The 14,983-nt window shown below is 39.1% G+C and overlaps 4 protein-coding genes and 1 non-coding gene across 11 annotated transcripts; 3 read left to right on the forward strand and 2 right to left on the reverse strand.

Moving 5' to 3' along the window:
• Positions 1-40: 40 nt before the first annotated feature.
• Positions 41-2,992, forward strand: ABF3 (abscisic acid responsive elements-binding factor 3). Of its 4 annotated transcripts, none has more exons than NM_119562.5 (6): positions 88-176; positions 667-1,602; positions 1,755-2,048; positions 2,134-2,205; positions 2,297-2,326; positions 2,598-2,962. In NM_119562.5, exons 2-6 carry the CDS (start codon positions 715-717, stop codon positions 2,676-2,678), a joined length of 1,365 nt encoding a protein of 454 aa, NP_567949.1. In that variant the 5' UTR covers positions 88-176; positions 667-714; the 3' UTR covers positions 2,679-2,962. The 4 variants fall into 4 exon arrangements, with proteins under 4 accessions (NP_001320130.1, NP_567949.1, NP_001031785.2 ...); NM_179159.4 differs by lacking the exon at positions 88-176 and adding an exon at positions 259-552; NM_001342246.1 differs by having other exon boundaries at positions 41-1,602; positions 2,598-2,992.
• DJ1C (Class I glutamine amidotransferase-like superfamily protein) lies at positions 2,969-5,706 on the reverse strand. Of its 4 annotated transcripts, none has more exons than NM_119563.5 (8): positions 5,350-5,706; positions 5,057-5,257; positions 4,795-4,944; positions 4,526-4,705; positions 4,345-4,422; positions 3,916-4,116; positions 3,555-3,692; positions 2,969-3,475 (listed from the first exon to the last, which is right to left on the reverse strand). In NM_119563.5, the coding sequence occupies exons 1-8, from the start codon at positions 5,602-5,604 to the stop codon at positions 3,260-3,262; spliced, it is 1,419 nt and encodes a 472-aa protein (NP_195128.2). In that variant the 5' UTR covers positions 5,605-5,706; the 3' UTR covers positions 2,969-3,259. The 4 variants fall into 4 exon arrangements, with proteins under 4 accessions (NP_195128.2, NP_001031787.1, NP_001329000.1 ...); NM_001036710.1 differs by having other exon boundaries at positions 2,972-3,475; positions 5,057-5,152; positions 5,350-5,645; NM_001342247.1 differs by lacking the exon at positions 5,350-5,706 and having other exon boundaries at positions 2,972-3,475; positions 5,057-5,288.
• Positions 5,707-5,733: 27 nt separating this feature from the next.
• Positions 5,734-8,806, forward strand: MCCB (3-methylcrotonyl-CoA carboxylase). The gene is made up of 10 exons (NM_119564.5): positions 5,734-6,247; positions 6,329-6,448; positions 6,613-7,047; positions 7,146-7,236; positions 7,325-7,566; positions 7,645-7,809; positions 7,896-7,970; positions 8,048-8,179; positions 8,314-8,370; positions 8,453-8,806. Exons 1-10 carry the CDS (start codon positions 6,005-6,007, stop codon positions 8,654-8,656), a joined length of 1,764 nt encoding a protein of 587 aa, NP_567950.1. The 5' UTR covers positions 5,734-6,004; the 3' UTR covers positions 8,657-8,806.
• Positions 8,807-8,830: 24 nt separating this feature from the next.
• AT4G34035 lies at positions 8,831-8,903 on the forward strand. The gene has a single exon. It is a non-coding gene; the product is annotated as a tRNA-Arg (tRNA).
• Positions 8,904-8,921: 18 nt separating this feature from the next.
• MBR2 (RING/U-box superfamily protein) lies at positions 8,922-13,508 on the reverse strand. Its single transcript, NM_119565.4, has 7 exons — positions 13,080-13,508; positions 12,400-12,486; positions 10,636-12,294; positions 10,454-10,504; positions 10,011-10,109; positions 9,791-9,934; positions 8,922-9,476 (listed from the first exon to the last, which is right to left on the reverse strand). The coding sequence occupies exons 3-7, from the start codon at positions 12,208-12,210 to the stop codon at positions 9,345-9,347; spliced, it is 2,001 nt and encodes a 666-aa protein (NP_195130.1). The 5' UTR covers positions 12,211-12,294; positions 12,400-12,486; positions 13,080-13,508; the 3' UTR covers positions 8,922-9,344.
• Between the last annotated feature and the right edge of the window lie 1,475 nt (positions 13,509-14,983).

A 14,983-nucleotide genomic window follows, 5' to 3' on the forward strand; every position in this document is an offset into this window, starting at 1 on the left:
GAGAATAAAATAATAGTCGCATCCAAACAAAAGAAACCAACCCTTTTATATCACGACGAGTGTCACGCCATGGACACTTGTCCATCTCTCTCGCTCTGACCCCTTTCAGGTATCTTTTATTTCTCAAAGAGGAATTATTGATTTTCCATTTCCAAAGAAAAAAAATAAATTCGAAGGTCAGGAAAATTAACAAAAAACTTCCTTTTTTTTTTTGTTAGTTTGTGTGACTGAGCTGCTTCATTTTTTTTCTTTCTTTTTTTTTTTGGTTTGATGAATCGATTTTTGTTGTCTATTACTGATTGGTTTTCTTGTTCAGATTCACTGATTCGAAGAGAATCATGATTTTTTTTTCCCGCTGAATAATAAGCATATGATTGGGTGTTTTGGAGATTTGTTTACTGATTAAAAGGAGATTCCTTTCCATTTTCACCATTTGCTCTGTTTGACTTCATTGTGCTTATATTTCATTTAGATCTTTTGTTTGGGTTTAGCTTTGGAACTGATAAAAATCTGATTTTGTCTCACGGCTTTGGATTTGGTTCTTAAATTTTGGTACTTTAAAACTGGATAAAGATCAGTGCTTTTTTAGATTCTTCGTTTGTTGATGAATTTATGGATGTATGTATAATTAAACCATAATCTCTCTGCTTGTTTGTTTTCTTATAGGTAAATATCCAGAAGCTTGATCCTCCTAGTTGTACGAAAGCTTGAGTAATGGGGTCTAGATTAAACTTCAAGAGCTTTGTTGATGGTGTGAGTGAGCAGCAGCCAACGGTGGGGACTAGTCTTCCATTGACTAGGCAGAACTCTGTGTTCTCGTTAACCTTTGATGAGTTTCAGAACTCATGGGGTGGTGGAATTGGGAAAGATTTTGGGTCTATGAACATGGATGAGCTCTTGAAGAACATTTGGACTGCAGAGGAAAGTCATTCAATGATGGGAAACAATACCAGTTACACCAACATCAGCAATGGTAATAGTGGAAACACTGTTATTAACGGCGGTGGTAACAACATTGGTGGGTTAGCTGTTGGTGTGGGAGGAGAAAGTGGTGGTTTTTTCACTGGTGGGAGTTTGCAGAGACAAGGTTCACTTACCTTGCCTCGGACGATTAGTCAGAAAAGGGTTGATGATGTCTGGAAGGAGCTGATGAAGGAGGATGACATTGGAAATGGTGTTGTTAATGGTGGGACAAGCGGAATTCCGCAGAGGCAACAAACGCTGGGAGAGATGACTTTGGAGGAGTTTTTGGTCAGGGCTGGTGTGGTTAGGGAAGAACCTCAACCGGTGGAGAGTGTAACTAACTTCAATGGCGGATTCTATGGATTTGGCAGTAATGGAGGTCTTGGGACAGCTAGTAATGGGTTTGTTGCAAACCAACCTCAAGATTTGTCAGGAAATGGAGTAGCGGTGAGACAGGATCTGCTGACTGCTCAAACTCAGCCACTACAGATGCAGCAGCCACAGATGGTGCAGCAGCCACAGATGGTGCAGCAGCCGCAACAACTGATACAGACGCAGGAGAGGCCTTTTCCCAAACAGACCACTATAGCATTTTCCAACACTGTTGATGTGGTTAACCGTTCTCAACCTGCAACACAGGTGACTAAAGAACCTAAGCTACTACATTTTGTAGGAAATACAATCATCTGAAAAATATTAGACGTAGCCTTCATGTTTTAAGATAAGCTGGTTTTGGATATGCATGTATGTTTCAGTTATCTGAGCATGACTTGTTTTTACTTTTTTCGCAGTGCCAGGAAGTGAAGCCTTCAATACTTGGAATTCATAACCATCCTATGAACAACAATCTACTGCAAGCTGTCGATTTTAAAACAGGAGTAACGGTTGCAGCAGTATCTCCTGGAAGCCAGATGTCACCTGATCTGACTCCAAAGAGCGCCCTGGATGCATCTTTGTCCCCTGTTCCTTACATGTTTGGGCGAGTGAGAAAAACAGGTGCAGTTCTGGAGAAAGTGATTGAGAGAAGGCAAAAAAGGATGATAAAGAATAGGGAATCAGCTGCAAGATCCCGCGCTCGCAAGCAAGTGAGTGTTTGTTTAAATTTTGGAGATTAAAGAAACCTTAAAACTGTGACCATGTTATTTACTTTTTCACTTTCTTGCTTGACAGGCTTATACGATGGAACTGGAAGCAGAAATTGCGCAACTCAAAGAATTGAATGAAGAGTTGCAGAAGAAACAAGTGTGTCTCGCTTCTTCCCTATCACAATTAAGAATCTCGAGATTTTCATATTTTCTTGAGGTTGTATTCACTGACCAAATGTTTCATGCAGGTTGAAATCATGGAAAAGCAGAAAAATCAGGTACTGTCTTGATTTGAATATCCTCTATGGTTGTTGGCTAGGCTTTTAACTCTCACTCATAATGAATTACACTTTTGGACAGTATTCTAAGCTTTTGAGTAGAATAGTGTAAGCTATACCATGAAGTGAGACATATCATCACATTTTTGATTTCCCACTCTGCATAAAGTATTTAAGATTTGTGAATATGTTGCAATGCCAATTTGGATATTTCATGAGACTAATCTGACGAGCATGGATTTAACGGAAGTTGGCTCATTTGTTGTTGCAGCTTCTGGAGCCTCTGCGCCAGCCATGGGGAATGGGATGCAAAAGGCAATGCTTGCGAAGGACATTGACGGGTCCCTGGTAGAGCTTATAATGGCGTCTAAGGAACCCAACAAAGCGCCGAAGTTATAGAACAACTCAGAAGATAGAAAGCTAGCTTTGTACGTAGTTTAGGCAGGTTCTGTGGGTGATTGTAAATCTTGAAGTGTGGCGGATTTGACAGAGATAGATAAACACATATCTGTTCTATTTTCCTAAATCTTTTGGTTTTATCTTCCTGATGTAATGGATCTTTATCATTTGTCTTGAACATCTTTGTGACTTAACCAGAGTGAATTTATCTTGTATCTTGTCTGCAATTTTTTCTTTAGCTCATTTGGGCCCAAGTCAACACCTTTATTATAGAAGAGAGTAAACATCAAGTTTAGCATCAACATCTGGTAATCCAACTGGGCGTACAAAATTAGATACACATACTAAATTGGCAAAATTCTTGCAGATAGCATCCCGCTTCAGGATAAGGTGCATCAACGTTGAACAGATGATACTTGTGAAAAGTCTCTGGAGTTGAGGTGGTTTGATACCATCGGACCGTTATACTTCGGTTTAAGATCAGTAATGAGACATCTTCTAACTGTGTTTCTTGAACAAGATGCTTTCAAACGGTTACTGCCTTGGATACTCATGCACAAGCCCTTCTGAAACACTCCTTGCTCTAGCATGTCCGAACAGCTTGCTAACAATAGCCAGGGAAAATTTGGTAACAGTTGCGAGCCCCAAACTTGTAATCACGTTTCCATCTATAACAACTTCGGCTCCTTCGATCATTTGTTGATTCATAGGCTCGTCTGACTCTGAAGGATACACAGTCGTTCTCTTCTCCTAAAATAGGATTCCAATTGTTTATGGCGTTTGTCCATGTATATGACAAAGAAAAGAACAATAGTTGTCTTCACCTTACCTTGAGTAAACCATGTTTATGCAAAACGGTAGATGAAGAGTTGGTAGCTCCATATATTCGCCCAGATTCATGTTGTTCCCTGAGCAGTTTCTTGAGAATTTTGGACTTCTGCAGACGTTCTGAGCCAGTATGGCCTCCCTTGGGAATTTCCATCAAAGAAAAGAAATCATATTACTCACCATGGAACAACCAACAGTTGTAGTTTGTCTAAAAGCTTTTCCTAAGCGCATTGATTTGACATGGCATATAAGTTATACTGAAACATGTACATAGCAAGATTTATTTAAGAAGAAGTAAACTAGCGAAATGGTATGAGTTTATTATGAGACTAGGACATGCAGGGTTTTGCTTAAAGCCTTACCGGAAGAATGATTAGATCATATGATGACTCAGCAGCTTCACCAATCAATTTGTCAGTGATAATTTTGGTGCCTTGGAATGCCGTAATCCGCAAAGATCGTTCAACTGATGAAACCGTGACATCTACTTTGGCTCTTCTAAGAACATCTGCAATTGAGACCAGTTCAACCGCTTCAGACCCGTTGGCTACCGGGATAAGAACCTGGATTTAGATGCATCATTAAAACAAGTTTCTCAGCTTTCAAACTAAAATGAAATGTTCTTAGAATCAGCTAACTTTTTCATCTTTCAAAACTAACTGAGCGTGAAAGGAGAAGGAATGGATAAAAGAAAAAACTCCATAGGTATAGAAGATAAAACCAAGATCAGTTCTCATCATATATCATGAGATTACATGGAAATGCATTGATCATAGCTTCATGCGACTTACACGAGGTGTGTGGTCTAAAGACCAGTCAATGCTATTGAACTCTTTGTTCTTAGGATTCTGGTAACCATCACGCAGAAGCTGGAGAAATGATTGGAAAAGAAGACTATGAGAAGATTGTTGCATATCGAGAAGGATAAAGAAAAGCATGATCCAGAAAAGTATAAGTGAATAGGATATAGACCAGAAACTCTTCAATTGACTTGGCTGTGGTTTCTCCGAAGAGCTGCTCCGCCAAGGAAAGAGCAAACTGGAAAGAAGTGCCGGGTCCACGGCTAGTTGTAAGCTCCCCTGAAATCTGAATGTTTGTCTTAACAGCCCAGAATGTAGGAAGCTTCCCGAAAAAAGCAGGATGTCCCGTTGTCTTGCACGATGAACTACACCAAGTTTAGAAATCAAAACATGAAGAGAAAAGATTAGTTACTAGATGACATCAAAGATTTTGATTTATACCCTCTTTCTTGTCAAAAGTCCCCATGGAAGAAGAGTAATAGCTGGAGCCATGGATATAGCCCCGTATAACCGCTTATCTTCAGCTTGTCTCTTCATGATCTTCTCGAGAATTTCACAGTCTCTTAACCTAACAGCACCAGGCATGCCTCCCTTCACAATTTGTATTTCCAGACCATCCAGAAACAAATACACAAAACCATTAAAGTAAAGCTCAAAGACTGTCCTCACTTATAGTTTATGAATCAGCAAAAGAGGAACTTACCGGCAAAGCAACTAAATCATAAACTTGATCAGCACATTTCGAGATAAGAACATCAGCAAGCAATCTGGTCCCTGAGGATCCTTCAACCTCTAGCTTCTGCTCCACAGAAGCAACAGTAACATCAGCACCAGCTCGCCGTAAAACATCAACTAACACAACAGCTTCTATTTCCTCCGTCCCATATCCAATTGGAACAAGCACCTACATAGTTTCTCAGTTATCTCCAATCTCAATCTCTCTACACAAACAAGCTGGACAATTTTAGTTATAGATAACAAGAAAAAAGGAGAAACCTTTTTAGTAGTTGCAGAAGACCCGACGCCAACATCGGAATCTAGCGTTGTTACCATACCCGGAGACATGGAAGATCTAAGCTTTAAAGTTCGGTCCCTCCTTGTTGTCCCTAGTGAAGAAGAAACTACAGAGACTGAAGAAAAACTAGGAGCAACAGTCATCGAGACACAACCCATCGAAGAGATAAGCCTTGACTCCATCAAAGTTGGACTCAGCGAAGCTATCATTGAAATCGAATATCCTAAAGACCCCATTGACGATAGCTAATGCAGCAGTCTGATAATCCCGCCGCTAGACGGAGAGTGAGTTGCGTCTTATCTACTAGTATACACTTCTTGAAGAAAGCTAAAAACGTCGTCGTATCGTTGTCTTATTGCTTGATTGGATAAAGCTTCAATTTTTTCCTCCAATTTTTGTCGAAAATGTAACATTTTTTTTGCTTTCCACTGTGAGATTGTCACACACGATTCTCTAAAGAAATGAGACGAATTTTGAAAACGATTTATAAAAATAGTATTTTTGTTTCCTTGAGCTTATCTCCTCTTTTCTCTTTGGTTTGAGATATGAATTACAGACAATCAAGTAGTCAGTCACAACAGTGTGTATAAATATGTCTTTTAAGTGAAATCGGTTTCGAGAGACAGTGAGACGAAAATGTTAAGGATTTTGGGGAGAAGAGTTGTTTCAGCTTCGAAAGAGCTTACTAGTATTCAACAATGGCGGATCCGACCAGGAACCGATTCTCGTCCCGATCCTTTTCGAACTTTCCGGGGACTACAAAAGGGTTTCTGCGTGGGCATTTTACCGGACGGAGTCGACAGAAATTCGGAGGCTTTTTCTAGCAATTCGATCGCCATGGAAGGGATCTTATCGGAGCTTCGTTCCCATATCAAAAAGGTAAAGCCATCTCATTTATCGATTGATGTCTTAATTGTTTGCAGATGAATGATATAAGTGTATCTCGGTGGAGATTTGTAGGTATTGGCCGGAGGTGGAGAGGAAGCGGTTAAGAGGAACAGAAGCAGAAACAAGCTTTTGCCTAGAGAAAGGATTGATCGGCTACTTGATCCTGGTTCTTCCTTTTTGGAGCTCTCTCAGGTTTTGTTTTGTTTCTTTGTTTGGATTTAATGCACATTTGCAATCTAGAGTTTATTGTTGATTAGTACTTGCATAAGTTAGGAAAACAAAAGAAGATTAGGGAATTGGCATTGATTAAAAACTTGTTTGATGTTGCTGCTTACTGGATATGAATATGTTTGCAGCTTGCAGGACATGAATTGTATGAGGAGCCTTTGCCTTCAGGTGGGATAATCACAGGGATAGGACCAATCCATGGACGTATTTGTATGTTTATGGCAAATGATCCTACAGTTAAAGGAGGGACGTATTATCCCATTACTATCAAGAAACATCTCAGAGCACAAGAGATTGCTGCTCGGTGCAGACTTCCTTGCATATATCTTGTTGATAGTGGTGGTGCTTACCTTCCAAAACAGGCTGAGGTTTTCCCTGACAAGGAGAATTTTGGTAGGGTTTTCTACAACGAATCGGTTATGTCATCTGATGGAATTCCACAAATCGCCATTGTTTTAGGCTCCTGCACTGCTGGTGGTGCCTACATTCCTGCCATGGCTGATGAAAGTGTAATGGTCAAAGGGAATGGTACCATATTTTTAGCAGGACCGCCACTTGTCAAGGTCAATTTTCTCAAGTTACTTTCTCTCTCTCTCTCTCTCGTTCTAGTCTTAAGTAGTTTCTTGAGAATCTAACGCTAAATGAAAAAGCTTTTGAACAGGCTGCTACAGGAGAAGAAGTTTCAGCTGAGGATTTAGGAGGCGCCACTGTTCACTGTACTGTGTCCGGTGTGTCAGATTATTTTGCTCAAGGTACATATATTCATCTCTTTCTGCAATTTAATATGAAAACAATAATCGTGTTTTAGAGTTTAGACCTTAAGATGCTCTAAGCTTGCAGACGAGCTACATGGCCTCGCTATTGGAAGAAACATTGTCAAGAATTTGCACATGGCTGCAAAACAAGGGATGGAAGGAACATTTGGAAGCAAAAATCTTGTATACAAGGAACCGCTCTATGACATAAACGAGCTTCGCTCCATTGCTCCAGTAGATCACAAACAGCAATTTGATGTGCGGTCTATTATTGCCCGGATTGTTGATGGAAGTGAATTTGACGAGTTCAAGAAACAATACGGCACTGTGAGATAATGTTATTCGCCTTATTTTGTATCCAAATGTTACCTTTTTACTTTCTTATGTGGAACTTCTTTTTGGCAGACGCTTGTGACTGGTTTTGCTAGAATTTATGGTCAGACGGTGGGTATTATCGGGAACAATGGCATACTGTTCAATGAATCTGCACTAAAAGGAGCTCACTTCATCGAATTATGTTCTCAACGTAAAATTCCTCTTGTTTTCCTCCAAAACATCACAGGCTTTATGGTAATTGTAGTGTTTGTGTTGTGTTCTCACATTTGGCTATATAAGAGTGTCTCTATCTATCTTACTTGCTCCGTTTTTGCTTATAGGTGGGTTCTAGAGCTGAGGCCAACGGCATTGCAAAAGCTGGAGCGAAAATGGTGATGGCAGTATCCTGTGCTAAGGTATGTTTAATTCTTGGTTAAGAGTCTGAGAGATTTGATTAGGATAAGCCAGATTCTAAGCTCGGGTCTTCATTCAGGTACCAAAGATTACAATCATAACGGGTGCAAGCTTTGGTGCTGGAAACTATGCAATGTGTGGGCGTGCATACAGTCCAGATTTTATGTTCATTTGGCCAAACGCCAGAATTGGCATCATGGGAGGCGCTCAGGTAAACCAGAATGCACCGAAATGTTTAAACCGAAACCAAACTGAATCAAAATGTGTTTATAATCTTAGTGTAGCAGAACAAAATTCAGTTTGGTTTTGTTTGACGTTGTTATTGGCTTGGCGAAAACTTTGCAGGCTGCAGGTGTTTTAACTCAGATTGAAAGGGCTACCAAGAAGAGACAAGGAATCAAGGTACTGAATAAAACATTCTCTAAACCGATTTCAACTCTGTTTGTTCAACATTGATGAATTTGCGTTTTTCTTTGTGATGCAGTGGACTGAGGAAGAGGAAGAAGCGTTCAAGAAGAAAACGGTGGATGCGTATGAGAGAGAGGCAAATCCTTACTACTCGACGGCGAGACTTTGGGATGATGGAGTGATTGATCCTTGTGATACCAGAAAGGTTTTGGGACTTTGTCTCTCTGCTGCTTTAAACCGTCCTTTAGAAGATACTCGATTTGGTGTCTTTAGAATGTAAACAACTTTTAACCAATAAACATTTTCAAATAAATGTATAAACTTTTGTATATGAGCTACCAAAACTGGTTGATTGTCAATGGAGGAGAAATATGGCCAACTACAACAGATCGTTGACTGGTTCGAAACTTAATTTATTTACTAATTAATTTGATTGATAACGAACAACAAAAAGGCGCTCGTGGCCCAATGGATAAGGCGTCTGACTTCTAATCAGACGATTGTGGGTTCGATCCCCACCGAGCGTGTCTCTTCCAAATACATTTTTTCCCTTTTTCACAATAGAATTCATTTACCGCAACAATCAAACGATAACGAATCAACAAAAATTACCTGAAAAATATTAAAGCTAAAGAGCAATGACACTCTCAAATACAGAATTGGTACCTCAGATTTGAGTTGACTGACAATAAACAATGACTTATCATCATAATCCAACAATTCAAAAGATTGAGTCAATTGATAGTTATTATTCTCTTCTCCTATGTAATTCAACATGATGCTTCCACACAAGGATCGATCATTCATCACAGGCCCTTCCTTGTTTCAACTCTCTCTTGATATCAATGCGGGTAAGACAGAAGCGACCTCTTACGCGATCTCTTTTTCTCCTTTTTTCTTTCATTTCAAGGATCACAATAGGTTGGGAGGAGATAGGGAAAGAGGACGAGGATGAAGGAACGGTGCTTTTATGTCGATAAAGCCACAGTCTTACAAATTGGGCAGAGATTCTTGAGCATCAGCCATTGCTTGACGCAGGCAGTGTGAAATTCATGACCACATCCCAGTGTTCCAAGATCATCTCCTTCTGCATACTCTTCCTGTTAAAAATGCATCAAGGTTTTCACATCAGCTTCCGAGTTAAAGCTGAGTATCAGCTCAAAAATGGGAATATAGATGAACCTAACCAACCCATGTTACACACATGGACGGTTTAGTGTAATGTCAAGATAAAATGTGATAAATTGTGGCAGGTTTCTATCTACGTGATAATACATTACTCCTGTTTTGGCTTGACCACATCTACTACGGTAAAGAAGTGAATTTGTTGCAAACAAACAGCCATAAGAGACAAATAAACAGGTCCAAGGAGCCGCATAAAAGACCTTGGTGTAAGAGTAATTTCATGTCTTACCTGACAGACACAGCAAGGCTCCATGTCCTGGTGAGAGCCAGCAGCGGATGATGTATGTTTGTGCTGTTTCATTACTTTCAGGATCACCTCTTCGCTTAGACCAGTGCTCACATCTCCTATGCGTTCCCCAAGTGCCAATAGCTCCTACATTCCCAAACGAACCATGTTTAAAAAAATTGGTACATAGAGATAAAATGGTAAAAGAAAAATGAACACTCACCTCATATGACATGTTATCAACATCAAGACGCATATCCCGATGCCTATCATGCATCTCGGCCATACCTTGGTAGATCAGTGGATCGAATACCATATAATCCTATCAGATCACCAAATGAAAAATCATGATCCAAAAATAAAATGCTATTGGGGATGAACTTGCACTACGTTTTGTTTATACAAATGCCAATAAGATATGTTGATAGAGAATTGCTGCTTCTCACTACGTTTACTACAATGTGAGACCAATTATATTAGCAGCAGTAGATACGATACAGCTAAAAAGATGGTACACAACTTAGATGTCGACAGAGATCACATATAGTATACCAACATTCTGAAGATCTAAAACTAACACTTGAAGGCAAAAAGTGCGATGTGATTTTACCTGTTAACTGTAATTAAGAGGGAATGATTGAAATCAGTTATGTGACAAAATCATACCTCAAACCGTAAATTCTCCCCTCTTCGCATGGCACTCAACACCTGCCGTATCTGCCAATAAACAAGAGAGTACCAACTGAGTGACTGACATTACTAGTATCAGCAAATACCATCAACAAATAATTGACTTCCACTGAGACAGATGCCACATCAGCTAAAACTGCTAAAGAGTTCATACAGACCTCGGAAATCAGCCGGTTCCTTCCATCATTATCAGCAGCTAAGCTTCTTCCTAAGTGACGCAAATGGAGATGATCATTTTGCCTTTCCAGTAATAATCCCGATCTTCTTTGTCGAGAGCGATGACTACGACTACTAGATCCAGACGGCGCTGCAGCTTCATTCGAGGAAACAGAAGGCCCTGTGGGTAGTAATGGAAGAGAAGCACCATGAGTAGCAGATTCAGATTCGATACTAGGAAATAAAGACCACGGAGCAACTTCTGATATTCTTGATTGATTATGGGGAGTAACCCAAGTGGGATTCGGCTGCAAACCATGGATCCCTGAACTCGATCCTGCTCGAGGAACAAAGGGAGAATCTCCAGATGTACTAGGGTTTCCACGAGTGAAACTCCAACAAAACTGATCCTGCACTGGATTTCTCGTTTCATTTGCAGGTGTAGTAAAGACTGGCTGCTCTGAGTTTATTCTTGGCGCGTCCCATGGTGACAATCCCTCTTCAGGCATACTGTTTGCTCTCGAACTAGACGAAGCACTCCAAGCAAATTGGTGTATATTTCTTGTCAATGCAGGAAGGTGGATCATACTTGGCTGACCATCACCACTGCTTGAGCTACCTGTAACTGGTATTGCTCTTGCATCCAGAGGGTCAACAAAAGGAGAAGTTGCTGGTAACTGCTGTTGCTGACGCACAGAACTACCGGACTGTGTGAAGCTGAATGCAACTGACTCTGGTGGCTGCCCAGGATTTAACCGCCTGCCAGGTCTAGAGATGGTTTCCGTGCTTCTTGTAGAAGGAAAAGCACTTGCTGTAACTGCTCTCCCACCACCCAATCCAAATCTTGGTTCTGGTAGACCAGACTGATTATTAACATTTGGAGAATTTTGTGAGGGCATAGACAAACTTAAGCTACTTGAAGCATCATATTGAGCAAGACCCTCATTCCAAGCACCATTCTCAGTTTGAAAAAAGCAACCATGACTTTCACCAGGGAAAGAATGGCTAGGAGCTCCTTCAAGAGCCTTTCTTTTGCAGGATGAACCTAGACCACCCAACGAAGAACCTGGACCACTGCTTCTCTCCTCTGCGGTTTGACTTGAGCTTCCCAATGAAGTCTCGCAGTTATTATGGCGGATAACGACCCCAGAAGTCTGCAGACCACTACCAATGTCCATGTCCTTGCCCAGATTTACATGACTTAACATATGACTAGAGCTTGACCCACGCAAAAAGGACTCTCCAGGTAACAACATACCTGATTGCCCTTCCTCAAATCCATAGCCATCTGAGAGAAGCTGTCGATCAGTCTTTGAACCATTGGAATTTAAATGATCAGAAGGCCCCAATCTAGAGCTGGATTCACCAAAACTCCACCAGTTATGATTTTGAACAACATGCGAGCTAGAGCTTGCGTAAGTTGGTCGTCCTGAACCTGTAGTATTGTTTGGAAACTGAACATCCACTGGATTCAGGATGTTATTGGAAGTAGTCTCTGAATTGGTGCTACAGATGGGTTCTCCATCTGCATAATTTATTCCAGTCGATGAATCACCAGTGCTTCGTGGACCTTGCATTGGACTTATTAATACCTCTGACCAAACACACAACAACGCTCCAGGACAGAAACCAGCGAAAAGTTATTAAGTTCTTGAGGAAACCTAAAGCCAGACAAAAAGAAGGAGACACAAAAATTGAACAAACAATCCATTGATGAGAGTTTGGAAAGATATAACACAGGACTGAGAAACATATTCCCGGTTTACCATGTTGATTTCAAAGGGTCAGCCTATTATTTACTCCAGGCTAAGGAATGTAGCTCCAGGCCAGTTGGTACTCCAAGAACGGAATATCTGAAACGTCAGCGAGTAAACCATTAGTTTCAAAACATCCATCATATTTCACAAGTATCAATTTCATATAAGAGAAACTGCTAAAACACACTAAAAACTTCATCTGGAAGAACTCCATTAGTAAGCAAACAACAGAAACATTTGCAAAACCATGACTTTAGCAGTTAACTAAGAAACCAACACTTCTGCTTAACTCAGTAAACTTCATTAGGGGACTCACTGAAATATACGGAAAGAAAAATCAAAGTCCTTGCAACATTATCTCAAAATCTTGTCGGAAATAGAGAAAAGAGAGAATGTAGCTACAGATAACTAAAGCGAATTACAAGATTGCATCTTTATACATTCCGATTCATCACAAACAAAAAACAGTTAAGCACTAAAGAGGCTCCAATCATAAAGAAAGAAACCCTAAGGTTAGAGAATCCCGATCCTTTAGATTCACAGCTATTGCAATTGAATCAACACATTAAAACAAAAACCATTTCCACATAAAAAAAAACGATCCAGTAAATGAAATAGATTCAAGACCGATCGTCGAGCGGTAGAGAAAGTAAACAAAACAAAGACAGAGAATTGAAGAAACTGTGTACCTGCAAAAATACCAATCAGATGGGTCTCCGCCAAAGTAATCTGCTTAGAAGTTTTGTAAGAAAAAACAATTAAAGGCGTTTCATTTATTGAATTTTCCGGTTGTTTGATTCTCAGGATGAGATTGCCTATTTCCTTCAAAAAAGAACTCTTTAATTTACACAGAAAAGCTCTGAAAATTTCCACAGAAAATGAAGAAAGAAAAGAGCGTAAAAGGGGAAAGAGATGAAATGGGTTATTAAAAAAAGAAGCAGTGGATGAGGGAAGAGAGGATTAAGAGGCGTAGAGATTACATGTGATGAATGATACTATCTTTTCTTACAAACACATTTTCGTGTAATTAAAATTTAATTTGGTTCCAAAGATTTTAATCAAAAGAAGTTTGGTAAATTGAAACAGGCAGACATAATTTATTGTAAAGAGTTTTTATTTATTTATTCATGACGTTGCTTGATGGTGCTTTACCAATTTTCTTCTCCTACGTTAGATTTTTTTCACTTTTTTTTTTGGTGTTTGTAATAAATGTGAAAAATGGACCGTTTAAAAACTTAAAGACGTTTGATTACTATATAAAGTAATTGTTTATAATAGAAAGTTAATTGAGACGTGAAATGGTATAATATTATTGTGTAACAGTTGTGTACACGTAGCTCTCATGCAGTTTTAGTGGACCCATATGGCTTGACTTGTATTCTGTTTTTGGGCTATTAAAGTCCAAAACAGAGACCCCTCTCAAGCCCTTCCTATTAATCCATCTAGCTAATAGAAACTATAAACGTGTCCTCTCTCTCAATTAAATAAGCTAGAAACATACTCAACCATTCGCATTACGCACTTCATAGCGGTAGGTTTAGATTTGTCTAAAATACTTAAAAAAATTTTTGTCTAAGTTGTTGTCCGTTACAAAGTTTTTTTCTTTGTGACAACTTGACAACATTGACAAATAGAAAAATAAATTTCGATGAAACCTATGAAATGGGCTATGGCCCAACTAAAAAGAGTGGGAAATTAAAGATGGGATGGTTCAAGTGTATACTTCGAACTTCCGACATTAGGGTCAAAGGATTTTTAAAAGGCAACCATTTGTTCCACTTTCTCGAACAAAAACGAGCCATTTATTAATATATAGTACGGCTGAATTGGTTTTGTTCGTCATTGTGTAAACACAAAGTCATTCGAATTATGTTAGGGTCCGTTGATAATATAGACGGCCCATCCCACGCACATATTAAGTGTTCAACTCCATAGAATATCATATGGGACACTGTTTTTAATTTATAATCACCATTTAAAATGTTTAAATGTTTATGCAAATTGGATGGCTTCTTCACACAACATTTATTTATTGGCCTTTCATTCCATCAAAGTAAAATAGCTTTTCAAATACATTATACTCTATACTCCTATACATGTAAATAACCATATGCATATATATTTTTTTCAAATATAGGTCAACGCCATTTAATATAATTTTAAAAAAATTTGTTCGGAAAATATCACATTTCTTTCACTAGACAAGCCTTGTTACCACACAATGTATCAATATGATCTAAAGGGCAAACGAAAGATCCTGACATGAAACGTTTAATTCTCATTTTCTCCAAATTTTATTTTTTATGTGAAGTAGATAAATTAGTATATATATATATATACCAAACTAGTGTGTTATGTTATGGCAAATGTTATATCAATTCGAAGGTTCCGCTATTGCAATATTCATTAATTTTTTCATACCAATACTATTTTTCTTTCTCTTTTATTTTGTTTTTTAATAAATAAAAGAAATTAAGGATGATTAGTAAGGAAGTCGCCTACCAAGAGATTCACCTACCACGGTACACTTCAACACCGAAGCAGAGTTGTTGAATCCACTTTTTATTCCCTTCTCTAATCTCTACTCACCAAG

The sequence above is a fragment of the Arabidopsis thaliana genome, chromosome 4 (genome assembly GCF_000001735.4).
Source record: "Arabidopsis thaliana chromosome 4, partial sequence".
Classification (NCBI taxonomy): domain Eukaryota; kingdom Viridiplantae; phylum Streptophyta; class Magnoliopsida; order Brassicales; family Brassicaceae; genus Arabidopsis; species Arabidopsis thaliana.